Raw genomic sequence first — 16642 nt, forward strand, 5'->3', positions numbered from 1 at the left:
ACAACATGATTGCATTGTATTTTCTTTTATGTTTTAATGACCTTCCTCATTCTTGATTTTATAACTCTAATTAGATGATATTTGAAACAAACGGTCGATTACTCTTTTGAGAATCAAGTTAATTTAGTTTTTACCTAAAATTTAAATGAAAATTTTGGGTTGAAATTTGGAACATTACACATAATTTTCATTTGCTTTGTTTATCTGATTATTTGTTAGATTTTAATAAAAAATAAAGTATTTTTTTTTTGAAATTCCAAAATTGTTCTAAAAGTTTTGGAATTTTTTTCTATTAACTTCTTAAATAAAACTTAGTTAATTTAAAACATAATCAATCAATCAAAAAGTCACAATATTTTGAATAAATATCATATAAGATCGTTATGCATTCCAAAAATAATTATATTTTAAATAAATATCACAAAAATCATTATATTTTAGATTTTTTTTAAATAATTTTGAGAGAAAATAATGTCACCATATGAATGATCTAATTAATTGTGAATTATAATTATAACAAACTAATAAAAATGTCCAATTTAAAAAAAAAAAAACACAATACCAAATCACTAACTTTTATAAAAACTTGATGATTTCTTTGGAATCAAAACAATTCAAAAGTATAAATATCCCAAAATAATAGTTATCAATAAAATGGAACGAACAACAAATTTGCACCGGTATTAAAAGCCGAAATTAGTCATCACTAAGGTATGGGAACACACGAAAAGGTAAGAAGCGAAACCGGCCTTACTAGTATAAAGGTGCATAACAATGGTGGAAAATTTTGGTTTCAGTGTTCGAAATCCATTTCAAACAATCAAAACCAACTTCTCACAACCTAATCGCGATTGAGAAAGGAAAGAAGGCGATGAGTTTAGGAAAGTAATTGCATCGGCCATGAACAGAGTAATCATATCTTCTGGCAACGAACATGATTCCATAATCAATCGGGACACCAACGATTGGTGCAATGATGCTGTTGTTAATACCCTTAAACCTGCTTTCTGGGCATACGCATCATTCATGATCATCAACCAAAGATAGAACTAACGAATGAAAATTTACAACAAGCCAGAAAAAGTTTTGGGTGTCTATAATCTGGGAAGAGTCGTCTATCTACAAAATACAAATCCCAGTTCGCATTGGTTTTGATTCATGGATTGGTGTTCATAAAACTGACAATAACAGCGGGGTTTTAATCGATATCGAATTCAAAAGCTTATGTAAAACATGTTCTTCCTTTTATCTATATCTATTTCTTGAAACAGTTGCTTAAGTTCTTGGATCAATTTTATGTAATTTTGTTATGAAGTTTTTGGTTTTGAGTTTGAGGTGGTGTGATGATTTGATTTGATTTGATGATTGGGTGTTGAGTAATGTAATTGTCACTGCACCAAAGCCTGACAGCGGCTCCTATTTAACAAAGTAAGAATTTTTTATTTAATTTTTTTGGTTTTGATTAAAACGGAGTCTGGAATGGATAGAGAGGGTTTTTATAGAGTCATAGAAAGATGTAGAGATTCTTTACTAGACACGATTTTTTTTCTCTTTTTCTATTAATTCCAAATTTTAATTTGGGTGGGTGAGGGTTGATTTTTTAAGGACTAGGGTTTCCATTCTTTACTTTACTCATCTATTTGGGAGCCCCTTTTCGCGATTTGGAGTTCAAGAACATCTCTAATAGGGTACGATTCGACGATCTTTCTTCAAATCTCCATCTGGGTTCATCGATTTCTTCAAATTTCTCATCTGGGTCGGTCAGTTTTTCGAATTTCTCGTCTCCTCTTCGTTGATTTATCGATTTTAAAGTGATGAATTGGATTTGCTGTTGTGTAGAAGGTCTATTGCACGCATCATTCTGCTAGGGTTCATGTATTAGAAGATGTTTCATGCTCAAGGAACTGCAAAACACACCTGTTGCATGCTTGCAGTTTTATCTGGGAGAAATTCAAATAATAACAACGATTATGATGCTCATCGCACTGCCTTCAATTTCCCCTTTCCTGAGATCACTTCTTCCGGACGTTTAGAGGTACAACACATCATGCTCTACTTCATTCCATAACTGATTTAAGCTAATTTCTTCTTCTACTCAAATCCCCAAATGCAGGTTCAAACATTAAACAATCCTACCCCCGACGAATTCCGTAAGGTTCTGGATTCTGTACAACCAAACATCGTTTATTTTCAAGGAGAAAGGCTTCCAAACGATGAAGTTGGATCTCTATGGGAAGGCGCTGAAGACTTACCCGGACTCTTCGGTTCGTATTTGCCCACAACAGTACGTAAAACTTGAAACATTCAACTTATTTCTTACAAAATCTGCATTTCAATGCATTTTCCTTTCATCATCTCTGCGATCTCATTCTCTTCCAACATTAATACAGGTCTATTTAGAGTTCCCAGATGGCGAAGAAGTAGCAGAAACACTCCACTCAAAGGCAATAAACAAAATCCCATAACTAAATCATCATTTTCGTTATAAACTAGTTGCCTAAAATGTTAACGATTCATTCATCTCAACAGGGGATTCCTTATGTGATATATTGGAAGCACTCCTTTTCATGTTATGCAGCTTGCCATTTTCGTCATGCACTATTTTCAGTGATACAAAGGTAAACTTAAAAACTTATAATTTATAAATTCTAAACATATGAAATCTTTCTATCATGTTGTTTAATTCTATATCTTCTTTTTTTATTTCTCCTTTTCAAATGTCAGTTCATCTAGCCATACATGGGATGCATTCCACCTTGCACATTCATCTTTCAGACTATATTGTGTAAGAAACAACCTCGTTGGTCAATCTGAAAAAGTCAACATCAAATTGGGCCCATGTCTTCTTGGTGATCCACCAAAGATCAATGTCCCCCCTCCTGAAGCACCAGGGGGTGAAGATGACGAAGAGAAATACCCTGAGGACCTTCCTGCAATTAAAATATATGATGATGATGTGAATGTAAGGCTTCTTGTTTGTGGATCTACATCCAATTTGGATGCTTCTTTATTGGAACCTTTAGAAGATGGACTTAATGCCCTCTTAAGTATTGAAGTAAGTATACTCTAAACCAAATTACAAAAATACCCTTTTAACTCAGGTAATAAATTACTAATGCTAGTTATCTTTCAGATGCGTGGGTGTAAACTTCACAATCGAGTTAGGTGTGTAATATCAAATTACAAAAACACCCTTTATTATGATTTATGAATTTAAAAGTCGGGATTCAAGTTTAATTTTCTAAAAATTACATGATGATGTCATGCAGTGCACTTCCTCCACCCCTCCAGGCTGGCACATTTTCAAGAGGTGTTGTCACAATGAGATGTGACATTTCAACTTGTAGCTCTGCATATATCTCACTTTTAGTGTCTGGAAGTGCACAGACATGTTTTGATGATCAGGTAATTGTCAAAATAGCAACCTACTTTCAATACATTTTCTACTCATTTCTGTAAATTACATTTTTTTCTTTGTTTTCAGCTTTTGGAGAATCATATAAAAAGTGAAGTCATTGAAAAAACTCAATTAGTTCAAACAATATCAAACTTTGAAGAAAATAAGGTTTCTTTATCTGAGCCTCGTGGGTCCGCTTCAATCGCTTGTGGGGCCACAGTATTTGAAGTTTCCATGAAAGTCCCTTTATGGGCTTCACAGGTTTTTTTTACTATATTTACATATTCACTCCTTTCTTTTCTTGTTTTACACTAAAACAGATCATTATTATTATTATTATTATTTTGTTTGTTAGGTTTTGAGGCAATTAGCACCAGATGTTTCATACAGAAGTTTTGTTGCACTTGGTGTTGCAAGTGTTCAAGGGTTAGCAGTTGCTTCATTTGAAAAAGATGATGCAAATCGATTACTTTTTTTTAGTAAAAATCAAGAAAACAATTCCCATTTGAACATAATCACCCCTCCAATTCCCACATGGATGAAACACCCGCTTCCAAGTAGAAAAAGATCCTTCACAAATCAAGAAATGGGTCCTGGTGCTCGTGTTAATAATAATGGTCTGATTCCGGGACAACACAAAGGAATGGAATCAGTAAACGGGAATGTAATCAGACAGAAACCAAAAGTGGCTGCTTTGAGGCCAATTCCACACATTCGACACCAAAAAATGTTACCTTTTGCTGGGATTTCAGAGGTTAATGGACATGAGTTTGGAGGACAAGTGAAGACAAATGTTTCATTAGCACCCTCCAACAAACACAATAGTGCAGGATCAGCCCCTGTGACTCATCGGAAGTCGTTATCTAGCTCTTATCAGGCAAAACAGTTAATTTCATTAAACCCCCTTCCATTAAAGAAACATGGTTGTGATAGAAGTCCAATTCATGTTTGTTCTGAGGTAAAAACATGTCGATACATTGTGTTATTAAGGGTAAAAAAGGTAAAATACATTCTGTTGTTTGATGGTTTTTTTGTATTCTTGTAGGAGGAGTTTTTGAAGGATGTGATGCAGTTCTTGATACTTCGAGGGCATAATCGTCTTATTCCTCAAGGTGGACTTGCTGAGTTTCCTGATGCAATACTCAATGCAAAGCGTTTGGATCTTTATAATTTATATAGGGAGGTGAGTTTTCAGAGTGTATCTATATTTTTGAGACGATGTAAATGTTGAAGAAGATAAATTTACCTTTTTGCCCTTGTGTAGGTGGTTTCAAGAGGTGGCTTTCATGTTGGCAATGGAATCAATTGGAAAGGGCAGGTTTTTTCAAAGATGCGGAACCACACAGTTACCAATAGAATGACGGTAATGCCCTTTTCTTCTCTAACTTGGTTTTTGTCAGTGATTTTGTGGGTCCCGTTTATGTTTATTTATTTATTTATTTATTTTGATAGGGTGTTGGAAATACACTTAAGAGACATTATGAAACGTATCTTTTGGAATACGAATTGGCACATGATGATGTGGATGGGGAGTGCTGCTTGTTGTGCCACAGGTAATTAAAATTTCTTGTTACTTTCTTTTTTATGATGGAATGGAATTGTTCATTCCATTGGAATAACAAGAAAAAAGCTGTTTGTTTTGACTGATGGAATGGAATGGAATCAACTATTCTTGAAAGAATATGCAATTAATTCCTTGCATTTTGTTAATCTTCGTTCCTTAGCCCAAGACTTTTTTTTTTTTATAACATACTGATTTTTTTTTCATGATTTTAAATACTATTTTCATTCTCTAACTAGAAGGTATATTTTTAAGCTTTTATTGGAGTTAAAACATAAAACTAATTATTGTATTTACATATTATATAAAGACTTAAAGAGTCATGTGAAAAGTCATTCCATTCCATGATGATGGAATGTAATGAGTCATTCCATTACCTTTGTTTATTCCATTCCATACAACCAATTAGACTCTTATATATAAGTGTGCTAATATTAAAAGTCTATTTTTTTTTTTTTTTTTTAAACTCTTAAACAGTAGTGCAGCTGGGGATTGGGTGAACTGTGGGATATGTGGCGAGTGGGCCCATTTTGGTTGTGATAGAAGGCAGGGTCTTGGTGCATTTAAGGTATGGATGGTTTCTTTTTATGGAGTAAATTTCATTTTTGGTCCTTGAGTTTATTCACTAATTGCAGTTTTGCTCTAAAATATTTTCTCTTCCAATTTTGGTGCCTATTGTAACGATTTTGGTCCCTGATCTTGTTCAAAAATAGTATTTTCAGTAGCAAGAGGAAACCATTTGGGGATGAAAACGGAAAGTTTTGAATAAACACAGGGACCAAAAGTGTAAATTAGTAGTCTAAGTTGTGAATTATGGAATCAATGTGACATTGTTTTTCTTTATACGCTTTTGCAGGATTATGCAAAGACAGATGGGTTAGAGTACATCTGTCCTCAATGCAGCATCTCTAACTTCAAGAAAAAATTACCCAAAACTCCCAATGGATATTCTTGAACAATTGAAATGATTCTTACTTGTAACTTTTTTTTTTGTTTTTTTTTTTGCTCGTGTTTCTAGGGTATGTTTGTAGTATGTCTACATGGGATTTGAAAGCCCATTTGTTATGAGGAAGATAGGAGAAGGGGAGTGGATTGGTTGGTTTAATGAGGGGTATTCGTGTAATATATGTATATTTTTGGGCATATTTACCATTTAGTAGTAGTTGTAGTATCTCATATCATGTTCTTAATTCTTATATAATAATATATGCATGTATTTTAACTAATCTCAAAATCCCATGGGTTTAATGAGGTGTCAATTCTCTTTTAATAATTTTCTTAGAATGAAATGAATATTGTAATAGATCTAAATTTCAATCAGATTTATAATTTTCCTAGAGACAGATATTTTGGGTTTATATACTTTTAAAATACTACTCTTAAAAATCAAGACGTCTTATTGCATTGGATATTTCGTAAAGAAAAACATCACCATCTTCTAAGTGTTTGTAACACATACGATTGACTTTGTGCTCCTTAAGTGATTTTATATCTTTGGTAAAAATGAAAACATGTTTGTTGTAACATTCCAAAATCATTGATAACAAAACTCATATCCGACGAAGTATCAAATACAAATATCTCAAGATGAGTGTATCATAAATCTCAAAAAACATGTCATCGAAGGATATGTACGATCACGATTTCGTTTTGCCACGATTATTTGAAGTACATGAAACAATAAACTGAAACTGTTAGTCAAAATTTAGTGAGTTCCCTCGAAGTACCACCACACAAACATATAACAACATGCATACTAGGTTCACAACTAACAAACTGGATTACCCCTAAATCCACAACATGAGTTTGGCTTGCCTTCTGGCTCACAACTCATGTCTGGCTTACTCCCGAGCCCACATCATAAGTCTGGCTTGCCTTTCGCGCCCACAACTTATGTTTGGCTTGCTCCTAGGTTTGTTGGCTTCCACACAAAGCAACATTGCCTCAACCTAACCATACTATGTCAACATATACATAATAACATAACATATATCCAACAAACAGATAGTCATATAACTCGTCAATAGACAGACATGCAGATCTATATATTACTACCGCATAACAACATCCTATATACCAGGACACAGTTCTAACAAATCAATACAACATAGCAACATCCTTAATACCGGGATACATAACCTAGTGGGCCGGTATTGGTACCTTCAACCCACAAGTATAATGAGGAAAACTCACATCTCAATTTGAAAAGATAGCTGAACACAACACAACTCCGTATACCAGCTCTACAGGTCATATGTACAACAAACAGTGACCTTGTCTCAAACTATTATTCAAAATACCCAAAATGTCCCTAGGTTAAACTTGGTCTAAATCTTGATCATAGGTCAAAGTCAAGAAGTCAAAATAAATAAAAGGAAAAGTCAAGTTGGCTGAGTATGCGGGGGCGTACTCAGCTCTTATGTCAGGCGTAGTTGAGGATCAGGAGGACCACCCGGGCTTCAGCCCAGTACACACAATGTACCATTTGGTACGCCTGACTCCATTTCTCTTTGAAAAAGCTTATTCCATTAACGCCTAGTTCCCGAGTCTAACAAAAGAAAAGAAAAGAAAGTCAGGAGAGAAAAGAAGAGAAAGGAAAGGAAAAGAATTTTTTTGTGTTCCCGAGTTAGAGAGAAGTGAAAGGAAAATTAACCATTTTGTTTTTTCTTTCCAAATCCTTCCAAATCGGAAGAAATGTTAGGAGTGAAAATGATCATTCTATCTCCCTCCACTTCATTCCACTTTCTTTCTTTAATAAAACTCGGGAACACCAATTTCTTTTACTTTCTTCGCATTTCCACCCATTTCCTTTCTTTTCACTTGTTAAGTTGAACTCGGGAACGAGGTGTAAGACATTCCAACCAAACACAGGTCTAGACTCAAAACATTGTTTTAAGTCATAAAGTTTTCACATTTATGGCTTTCCATAACTAGACAAGGCCCAAAAGCTAAAACCCTAATTCCATAATCCATTTAGACATTACAACTCTTGCATGGAAGGAAAAGAAGGGCCAAGATCACATTTTTATAAGTTTAAACACTCCAAAACATCCAAAAGGACACCTCGTTTTGTCTAGGGTAATCCATACTCACTTAGATCAAGAATATGAGACTAAAAAGCACAATACTTAATATCTAGCAAGATCTAAGCAACTAGCTTATCAAGATTCTAACTTTATGCCTCCAAATGATGATTGAGGGTGATGTGTTTCTGGATCTAAGTGGTCTTGATTTTCCAAGGTGGTTCTTCAGTTTTCTCCTTGCTTCAATGACACATAAACACACACTTTCTTAGGAGTTAATGATTCTTAAATAGGGTCCAAACCCTAAAAATCAGGGTTTAGCTATCAGCCACGTACTCCCAACGTACAAGGAGTACACCTAGTGTACTAGGCAACCACTTTTTTCCACTTAAAGAGCCATAGGACCAATTTTGCAAATAAAATTCATACTAAGGGTCAAAATTGTAAATTACCTAGATGAAGAATGTTACATTTGTTAGATAGATATAAAATTAGTATTCGCTTCCATCTTCCTGAATAACATCATTATATAGCCATAGCTTAAGACATTGATGTTAGATAGGTATAATGATACAATAAACATAAAATAATATACACTAAAACTACTAAATTACACTAAAAATTAAAAATACTTCTTTAAAATGTTTCTCGACGTACACCCTGCAATCTTTCAAAAACTTTCCATAGCTTACATCCGGAACCTTTCACATTAACCATGACTTTAAAAATTCAGGAGGCATGCTGAAATAAAAGAAATTGTTGAAAGGTATAAATATACAATAAACATACAATAATATACACTAAAACTACTAAATTACACTGTAAATTAAAAAGAAACTAAACACTAACACTCCTACATTATAAATTACATGCGCAATAAATATACAATAAACATTTCACTAAAACAAATCTAATGTACAAGGTTCTAATGAAGCACCATGTGAATGTACACCCACATAATTCAAGGCTACTTCATCATAAACTTGTACATTCTCATTTGAACATATATCTGTGAATATACATTACAATTGCAGATCTATGAGTTCTTAGCCATCCCAACTATGAAATGTTCTGAAAACCTAAGGCTAACAATCAAATAGTCGAAAATAGCCATACATATAACAATTTATCTACCAAATGTCATCTACTTCTGTTTTCAATAAAAAATCATATCAAAACGGAATATAAATTATAAAAAAACCTTATGAATGATGATTATAACACTAAATAAGTAGAGATCTTGCCATGTTTTCGGGAGAATAAACAAAATCGTCCATCGTTTATCCAATAAGAGGTTTCCAGAGTTTTCCTAACTTGGAAGATGGAAAAATGAGGATCTTCCAAAAAAAATGGTTTTTATACTAGTCATTTCCAAATTTGATAAACCTGGTTAAATAGCATATGAAAGTCCATCTGCGATTTACAACTCTTTTATGCACAGGCCATGCATTAACAGTTGTATATTCTGATTTTTTGACTTCCGATTTCATAGATGACCCTAATAACCTGCAATTTTAGTGGCTATTTTGTGTAATTTTCTAATTTTCGGCTATTTTTAGAAAAGTAATTAGCAATTTTAGCTATATTTGCAAATTTCTCATAAAACTAACACCTAAATTCATCACTTAAATATACCATATGAACCCTCTAATTTTGATATCATGAAATGACTCTAATTTGTTTCTCATAAAAACATTAATGTAGCACTTATATTTATAAGCAAAAGAAAATCAGTATAAACAAAATAAAATTCTAGTGAATAATGGATAATTTCATATACAAATAACTGCTAAAACCCGATAATGATATCCATTGTATTTGGCAGAGATTATTATGTCTTCTCCCCTTAAGTCGATCATAAAAGTTGACAATGTGATACGACTTAATGTAGTGGGAATTAACGGGAGACTTATTTTTTTCCATGGTTGTCATGAAATGTGTCGATAAAGAAATAATAAAGTACCTTAATGATTTCCAATTTGGGGTTGACATATTGAGTGGAAATGAGGTAGTATTGTATAGTGTCAACAAGGTATTGAGTGAACGTCACGATGATAAGTCTCTTGTTATGCTTATAGTGGATTTCTTGAATGGGTTTAATCTCGTGGGTAGATTAACATTACTTCATGAGGCCATGTTGAAGTCCCATTTTATTTCTTTCTGGGTAGAACTCTTAGGACATGTAACAAGGTTGTATGTAGAAGACAAACATATCTAGCCCTCCACTAGGGTATACCAAGTTGACCCATTAGAACCACTTCTATTTTTCTCTTATATTTTACGATCTTGTGTATTAGATTATAAACAACTATCACCTTCTTATTATTTCATGGTATCTTGATCAAGGAACGTTATCAGAGATTTAGAGGAGGTGGCTAGAGTACTAGACATCATTTAGGAGACCGATCCAAGATTGGGTTTTGAATTGAATATTAACAAAATTGAGCTATTTTGGTTTTAATGTGATTGCAGGAAGCTTCATGAGGGTTTATTTCTTATAGACATCACGGGTCTATTATTAGGGGAAAAGCTTCTTGGCGGGGCTGTTAGCGGAGATGCAAGTTTTATTAGTGGATTATAAATGAAGAGATTTGTCAATGTGGTTGACTTAATGCGTATTTTTCCACAGCTAGGTAACCAATAGAGTGTGATCATTTTTCTATGATCTTGTATGAGTATTGCCAAACTTTTCTTTTACTTAAAGAGACGCCAACATATACACATGAAGGATGTGGCATAATTATTTGACAAAGGATTACATGAGCCTATTAAAGACAAGTGGTGTGTAGAGCTCCTTTCTTAGAGACATCCAATGACGACTTTTTTTACCCATTAGTTTTGATGGTCTAGGTTGTACTTAGTCGTGGAGGCTTCCTCATATGTTTTTGTGGCCTTTAGGACCCAATCTTGGGTTTTACAAGATAACATCTTATGGGACAGTGACATATATGGTATGGATTTTTATTATATTTATGCATCGACTTTTCTTCATGATATGATTTTGAGCTTCGACTTTGGCGGTTTTACTAACTAAAACACCCCCTCTCAAAAGCCCAACATGTATTGGTAAATGTTCTTTTTAGTAAAATTGCCCAGGATTTGGGAGCATACTTTGACATGACTGTTAGATAAAAATTAATTTTTGGGTGTTTACGACTATTACATGCTCATTTATTTTCTTCTAGTTATCCCTATTGATAGTCCATGCCAGCAGGTATCTCTAGTGGAGTATCATATTATCCTTATGTATTGCCTCATGATTTCAACTATTTTTCATTGATGAGATATGTATGGTTTGTCATAAGGCATGTTTGAAGTCTTTTAATGATCATGTTGTACATTATAGAAATCCCCCACGTTTCAAGTACCAACACAATATGGTTAGAGATGTTATTTATGTCTTATTTAGGGGTGATATGGTTTCCACTAAGAAAGAAGCAATGGTGAGCTTACTTACTAGCCCATTAGAAGGAAGAACAACACTCAGGCTGGCTGACATCTTGGATTTTGGATGGGTAGGAGAGAGACACAAATGTATAGATCTAACAAAGGTTTCCTATCCCATATGCCTGAGGAGTAGGGGTTTCATTACGTGACAAACTGCTTTAAAAGTTGTTTCATACAAAGTAACTAAACATGAGAAATAGTGCATAGATAATCAATAAATGTTTATACCATTCACATTTGATACATTTGGTTTCTTGCATAAGATATTGTGGAGCTCCTAGTAGAGTTAAATGTTATGGATATTGTTTTTTTTAATTGTTTTGCGATTCAAAAAATGGTTATCGATGCAACTTGTTGTCCGTTTCCTTCCATCTTGATGCGAAACTCTTTTAAATAATACTTGTTGGGCAAAATAGTTCTTTTATGATGGATAATATAAAAAAGACAAAGCTTCATAAATGGTCCTAATGCTTTTCAATTTTTTTTTTCCTAATATAGTCCTTATGAAAGCTTTTTTTAGGTGAATGGTCCCTTTAAAGCAAACATTACACACTAGTTATCCTTCTGATGAATCTTCATTAAATAGATACGTTAAGTTGAAGAGCTTTTAGATAATGACCATTTCTGCCACTATGTGAAACTTCGTCTAAGGATCATTTTGGTCATTTTGTGAAACTTCGCTTAAGGACCATTTGTAATTTCGCCCAAAGGACCATTTGCAAAATTTTAAAGAAATCTATTAAATCTTATATTAATTACCATAAATCAAATAAAAAAGAAAAAAATTAAAACATAGAAAATGTAATATTTATATAAATAAAAAGTTAAAACTTATAAATTTTAATCATCATGCAAATATATTGTTTAATATATAAATAATTTTATTTTCTAAACTTTATCTAAAATATTCAAACTACAATACGTCATTAAATATTTTAGTTTTATATATTTTATCAAAAAAAATTTGAAGTATAAAAAACATCGTTTTATTACTTTTTTTTTTTTATGTCACGTAATTGCCAATATTTATCTTTATTTTCTGATGCAAATATATTTATTTTTATGAAAAAAATATGATGTGTTATTATAAAAAAAATATGCTATTATAAAAATAAAAGCATTATGCTATTTTATTTTTAAAATATAAGTATCTGATTTTGAGTTAAAGGTAAAAATATGTTTCGTTTTTTGTTTCTTATATATAAGTTAGATAAATTTTATATTGGTTCGATATAAAATTTTGATATTTTGGCTTGTGAAAAGTTTAAGTCTTTATTACGTAATATATATTAAAAGTTTGTTAAAACTAAATATATATTTTTTTAAAATTAAATATCAAAAGTTTATAGAACCAATATAAAATTTACCGTACTTATATTATGAAATTAAAACCGAAACATATTTTTACCTTTAACCCAAAAACCATAAATTTATATTTTTAAAATAAAATAGAAGCATGCCATTATTTTTATAATAACATATCATATTTTTCCTAAGGGATAATGACTTAAAAGAGTAATATATTTTTTGAGTTGTACATATTTAATCACTGACTTTTTTTTCGTCCACATTTACTCCTTCAATTTGTTAAACTGTACACATTTAGTCCTTATGACCGACTACTCTAGGTTAGCCGGTAACAATGACTTAATAGGGTAATATATATTTCTCACTTTGTACATATTTAGTCCTTAATATTTTTGTACACATTTAGTCATTAATATTTTTTTGTTGCAAAATAAGTCATTTTTGTTTTTGTACTCATTCAGTACTTATGAATGACTTCTTTAGGTTTTTCTCACGACATTTTACGTGGGATAGACATATGGTGGTGGGATAAGTTGAGGTGGTTCGACTATATGCTGTAGACCAAGATACCTGAAACGGGCCGGCTGTAAGCCGTAGACACGGAGGCTCGAGAAGAGCGGTTGGGTTAAGGCGACATGTCGACAAACCCTGAGTATTCCAGTCCGATTACTGACTGGGCCTGTTGCATGTTAGCATTCCAGTCCGATGACTGATTGGGCCAAGGTATTCCAATCTGATGAGTGTGGACCTGTTATGCATGATAATACGTTTGTTATATCGGGTATTTTTGGGGAAACTCACTAAACTTTGTGCTTACCCAGTTGTTTATGTTTTCAGGTTTTATCGTTGATCGTGGGAATGTGAAGGCATGACTGTACACACTCATCAACAGTATTGAGGATTCCGCGTTTCTTATATTTCTCTGATTTTCGATAAATGTATTTTGGAATAAACGTTTTTTTTCTTAATTGTGGATTTATAACTAGGGACTTTTGCTTCATTTAAAAATGAAAAATTTTGTTTGTGAAAATGAGATGTTACACATAAATTTCAACAACTCCACACACTTCATCAATGATCGACGAATTTTCACTAAATTTACATTTGAAGGAAAATTTTGAGAGGTTGCTCGTGCTACCCCGTGCTGCATAATGGATCTACCCATGCCTGAAAATCGAACATAAGAAATAAATATAAGCTAGGAAAACAACCTTACTTACGTGATCCATATGGAATTCGGTTCTCCGTTGCAACTCTTTCAGAAAATCTTATATTTTATCCACACCTCGACATGAATTACAATTAAAAAAAATAAAAAATAAAAAATAAAAATAACCCTTGGTAAAGTTAAGCTTTGAAGTCTAATATAACACAATCATTTTTAAACATTTAAATATATCCCACACAATGAACTGACTCGGTCTTCATATAAATTTAAAATTCAAAATAAAGCATGAAACACTTTATAAAGAATAATCATAATTACGAACCAAAATCTAGAACCTTTACAACTAAACAACTCATCATTTCATTTGAATTTTTACGTCAAGTCATCAACTTTGGTTGACATAACACTTAGTGCCGAAATAAAATTTTCATTAACCATAATAAAGAAAGATATTGTTCATTCATGTCTTGATGTTTTCTAATATATTTTCTAATATAACTCAATTTATGCCTTTCTTTCCATATTTGTTTTTCCAAGTTATGCTTAAGTACAACAGACCAAAAACAAAGCCTGGCATCACGGGTACAAATTATATCTCATATGGTAAAAAGTAGTACATATTAGGTAGAATGGTTATTTCGAATTTTGAAAAGGGATGAGGCTTTTTTGTAATGAAGGTTAATGCCAAGGTCCATGCATGGTTAAAGTTTGGGTGGAACATGAGGGTCCTACAATGGTCTTGTTTACTAGCAACCTTCATTTTTGAGACTGCAAGTAAGCAAGCAGGAGGGGTCTTGTAATCTTAAAAGCAAAAGGAGAAAGTGAATTATTGATGGCTGACTCATTATTGCAAAATGTGCCTCTGCTTTTCTTTTTAAATATCAATCCAGGCACTTTCGTTTTCATTGACTCAAAATGTTTTAACTTTATATTTCATGTGCGTGGTTTGGTGATCTAAGGAACTGTATATTTTATAAGACAACGAGTGGAAATCATTTTGACCCTATTACTACTTTTACATATTGATTTTTACAACCTTTGTTATTTCAAAATCGGTTTCAATATAGAAGCTTTTTATTTTTCTATAGACAAGATTTCAAAAATGGTCCTAACACTTTTCAAATTTTTCGTAATATAGTCCTTATGAAATTTTCTTTGCGTAAATGGTCCCTTTATAGCAAATTTTGCATCGGTAGTCTTTTGATGGATATCTCTTAGATGAATATGTTAAATGGAAAAAAAAATTGGATAAGAACCAAATCTTCAATTTTGTGAAACTTCTCCTAGACCATTTGTGAAATATCATCCAATGATCTGAAATTTTAAAGAAATCTATTTACCATAAATCAAATAAATATGCAAAAAAATAAAACATATATATGATATTTAAATAAAGTAAAATAAATTTACAAATTTTAATCATCACGCAAATATATTTTATTTAATACATAAATTATTTTTGTTCAGATTTTTGTTCAGACTTTATCAAAAGTATTCGAACTACAAAACGTCACTAAACATTTATTGTTTTTTGTTTTTTTTATCTAAAACAACTTGAAATATAATAACATCATTTTATTATTTTTGTAATTTTCACATAATGTAATTTTAAGATTTATCTTCTTATCGAAATATATTTATTTTTATGAAAACGGATAATAAATTAAAAGCATAATATGTTTTTCAAATTGTACACATTTGATCACTGAGTTTTTTTTCGTTCACATTTACTCATTCAACTTATTAAAATATATACATTCAGTTCTTATAACCGGTTATTCCAAGTTAGCCGGAAAAAATGACTTAATAGGATAATATATTTTTCATTTTGTACACATTTAGTCCTTATTATTTTTATACACATGTAGTCCTTAATATTGTTTTGTTTCAAAATAAGTCATTTTTGTTTTTGTACGCATTCAGTACTTATGAATGATTTCTTTAGATTTTTCTCAGGACATCTAATGTGGGACAAAATCCGTCACATATCCGTTGGCGATCAATCACAAAGTTTGGTAATTGTGAATTTAGTGTAAATTCGTGGGTTTAGTGATAATTTTGTGGCGGAAACTTCCTTCACAAATGAGTTTGTTTTTTTCCTAGTAGTGTAACCCCTAAAAAATTTACGCAACCCTTGGTTTTTCTTTCTAGATCCGTAACTGGTTTCAGAAAATTCAGTCTAGGATAATTCAAAGGGACACTTGTGAATCTAGGTACAGAAACACAAGTCAAATTGCCATATGAACTATGAGTTTGTTATAGGAGAGAGAGAGAGAGAGAGAGAGAGAGAGAGAGAGAGAGAGAGAGAGAGAGATCTTTGAAGTAAATCCCTTAGGATTCAATAGAGGAAATTCAGTCTAGGATAATTCAAAGGGACACTTGTGAATCTAGGTACAGAAACACAAGTCAAATTGCCATATGAACTATGAGTTTGTTATAGGAGAGAGAGAGAGAGAGAGAGAGAGAGAGAGAGAGAGAGAGAGAGATCTTTGAAGTAAATCCCTTAGGATTCAATAGAGAAGCCATATTTATACTTGACATATTAGGATTACCATCTTCTAAATTAGTTAAATAAATCACGAATTAAATGCATAATGAATGATTTCCAAAACTAATGAGATTTTTCAGTCTTATCATATTTATTCACTAGAATTTAGATTTCCACTATTAAAGTAATTCAAAATTTCCACTAAAAATTCATATTTTCTACCATAATTAATGACTTAATTCAATGGTTT

At 32.1% G+C, this 16642-nt stretch overlaps 1 protein-coding gene across 2 annotated transcripts; it reads left to right on the plus strand.

Moving 5' to 3' along the window:
- Window positions 1–697: 697 nt before the first annotated feature.
- Window positions 698–6134, plus strand: LOC145042785 (ARID/BRIGHT DNA-binding domain-containing protein). 2 transcript variants are annotated; one of them, XM_078991260.1, is made up of 15 exons: window positions 698–1760; window positions 1840–2035; window positions 2114–2284; window positions 2391–2444; window positions 2530–2618; window positions 2725–3055; window positions 3134–3165; window positions 3270–3405; window positions 3485–3658; window positions 3753–4355; window positions 4443–4580; window positions 4662–4760; window positions 4850–4950; window positions 5436–5526; window positions 5815–6134. In XM_078991260.1, exons 2-15 carry the CDS (start codon window positions 1886–1888, stop codon window positions 5911–5913), a joined length of 2268 nt encoding a protein of 755 aa, XP_078847386.1. In that variant the 5' UTR covers window positions 698–1760; window positions 1840–1885; the 3' UTR covers window positions 5914–6134. The 2 variants fall into 2 exon arrangements, with proteins under 2 accessions (XP_078847386.1, XP_078847387.1); XM_078991261.1 differs by having other exon boundaries at window positions 698–1756.
- Window positions 6135–16642: the final 10508 nt, after the last annotated feature.

This window comes from Lactuca saligna, chromosome 4 (assembly GCF_052625555.1).
Source record: "Lactuca saligna cultivar CGN05327 chromosome 4, ASM5262555v1, whole genome shotgun sequence".
Classification (NCBI taxonomy): Eukaryota; Viridiplantae; Streptophyta; class Magnoliopsida; order Asterales; family Asteraceae; genus Lactuca; species Lactuca saligna.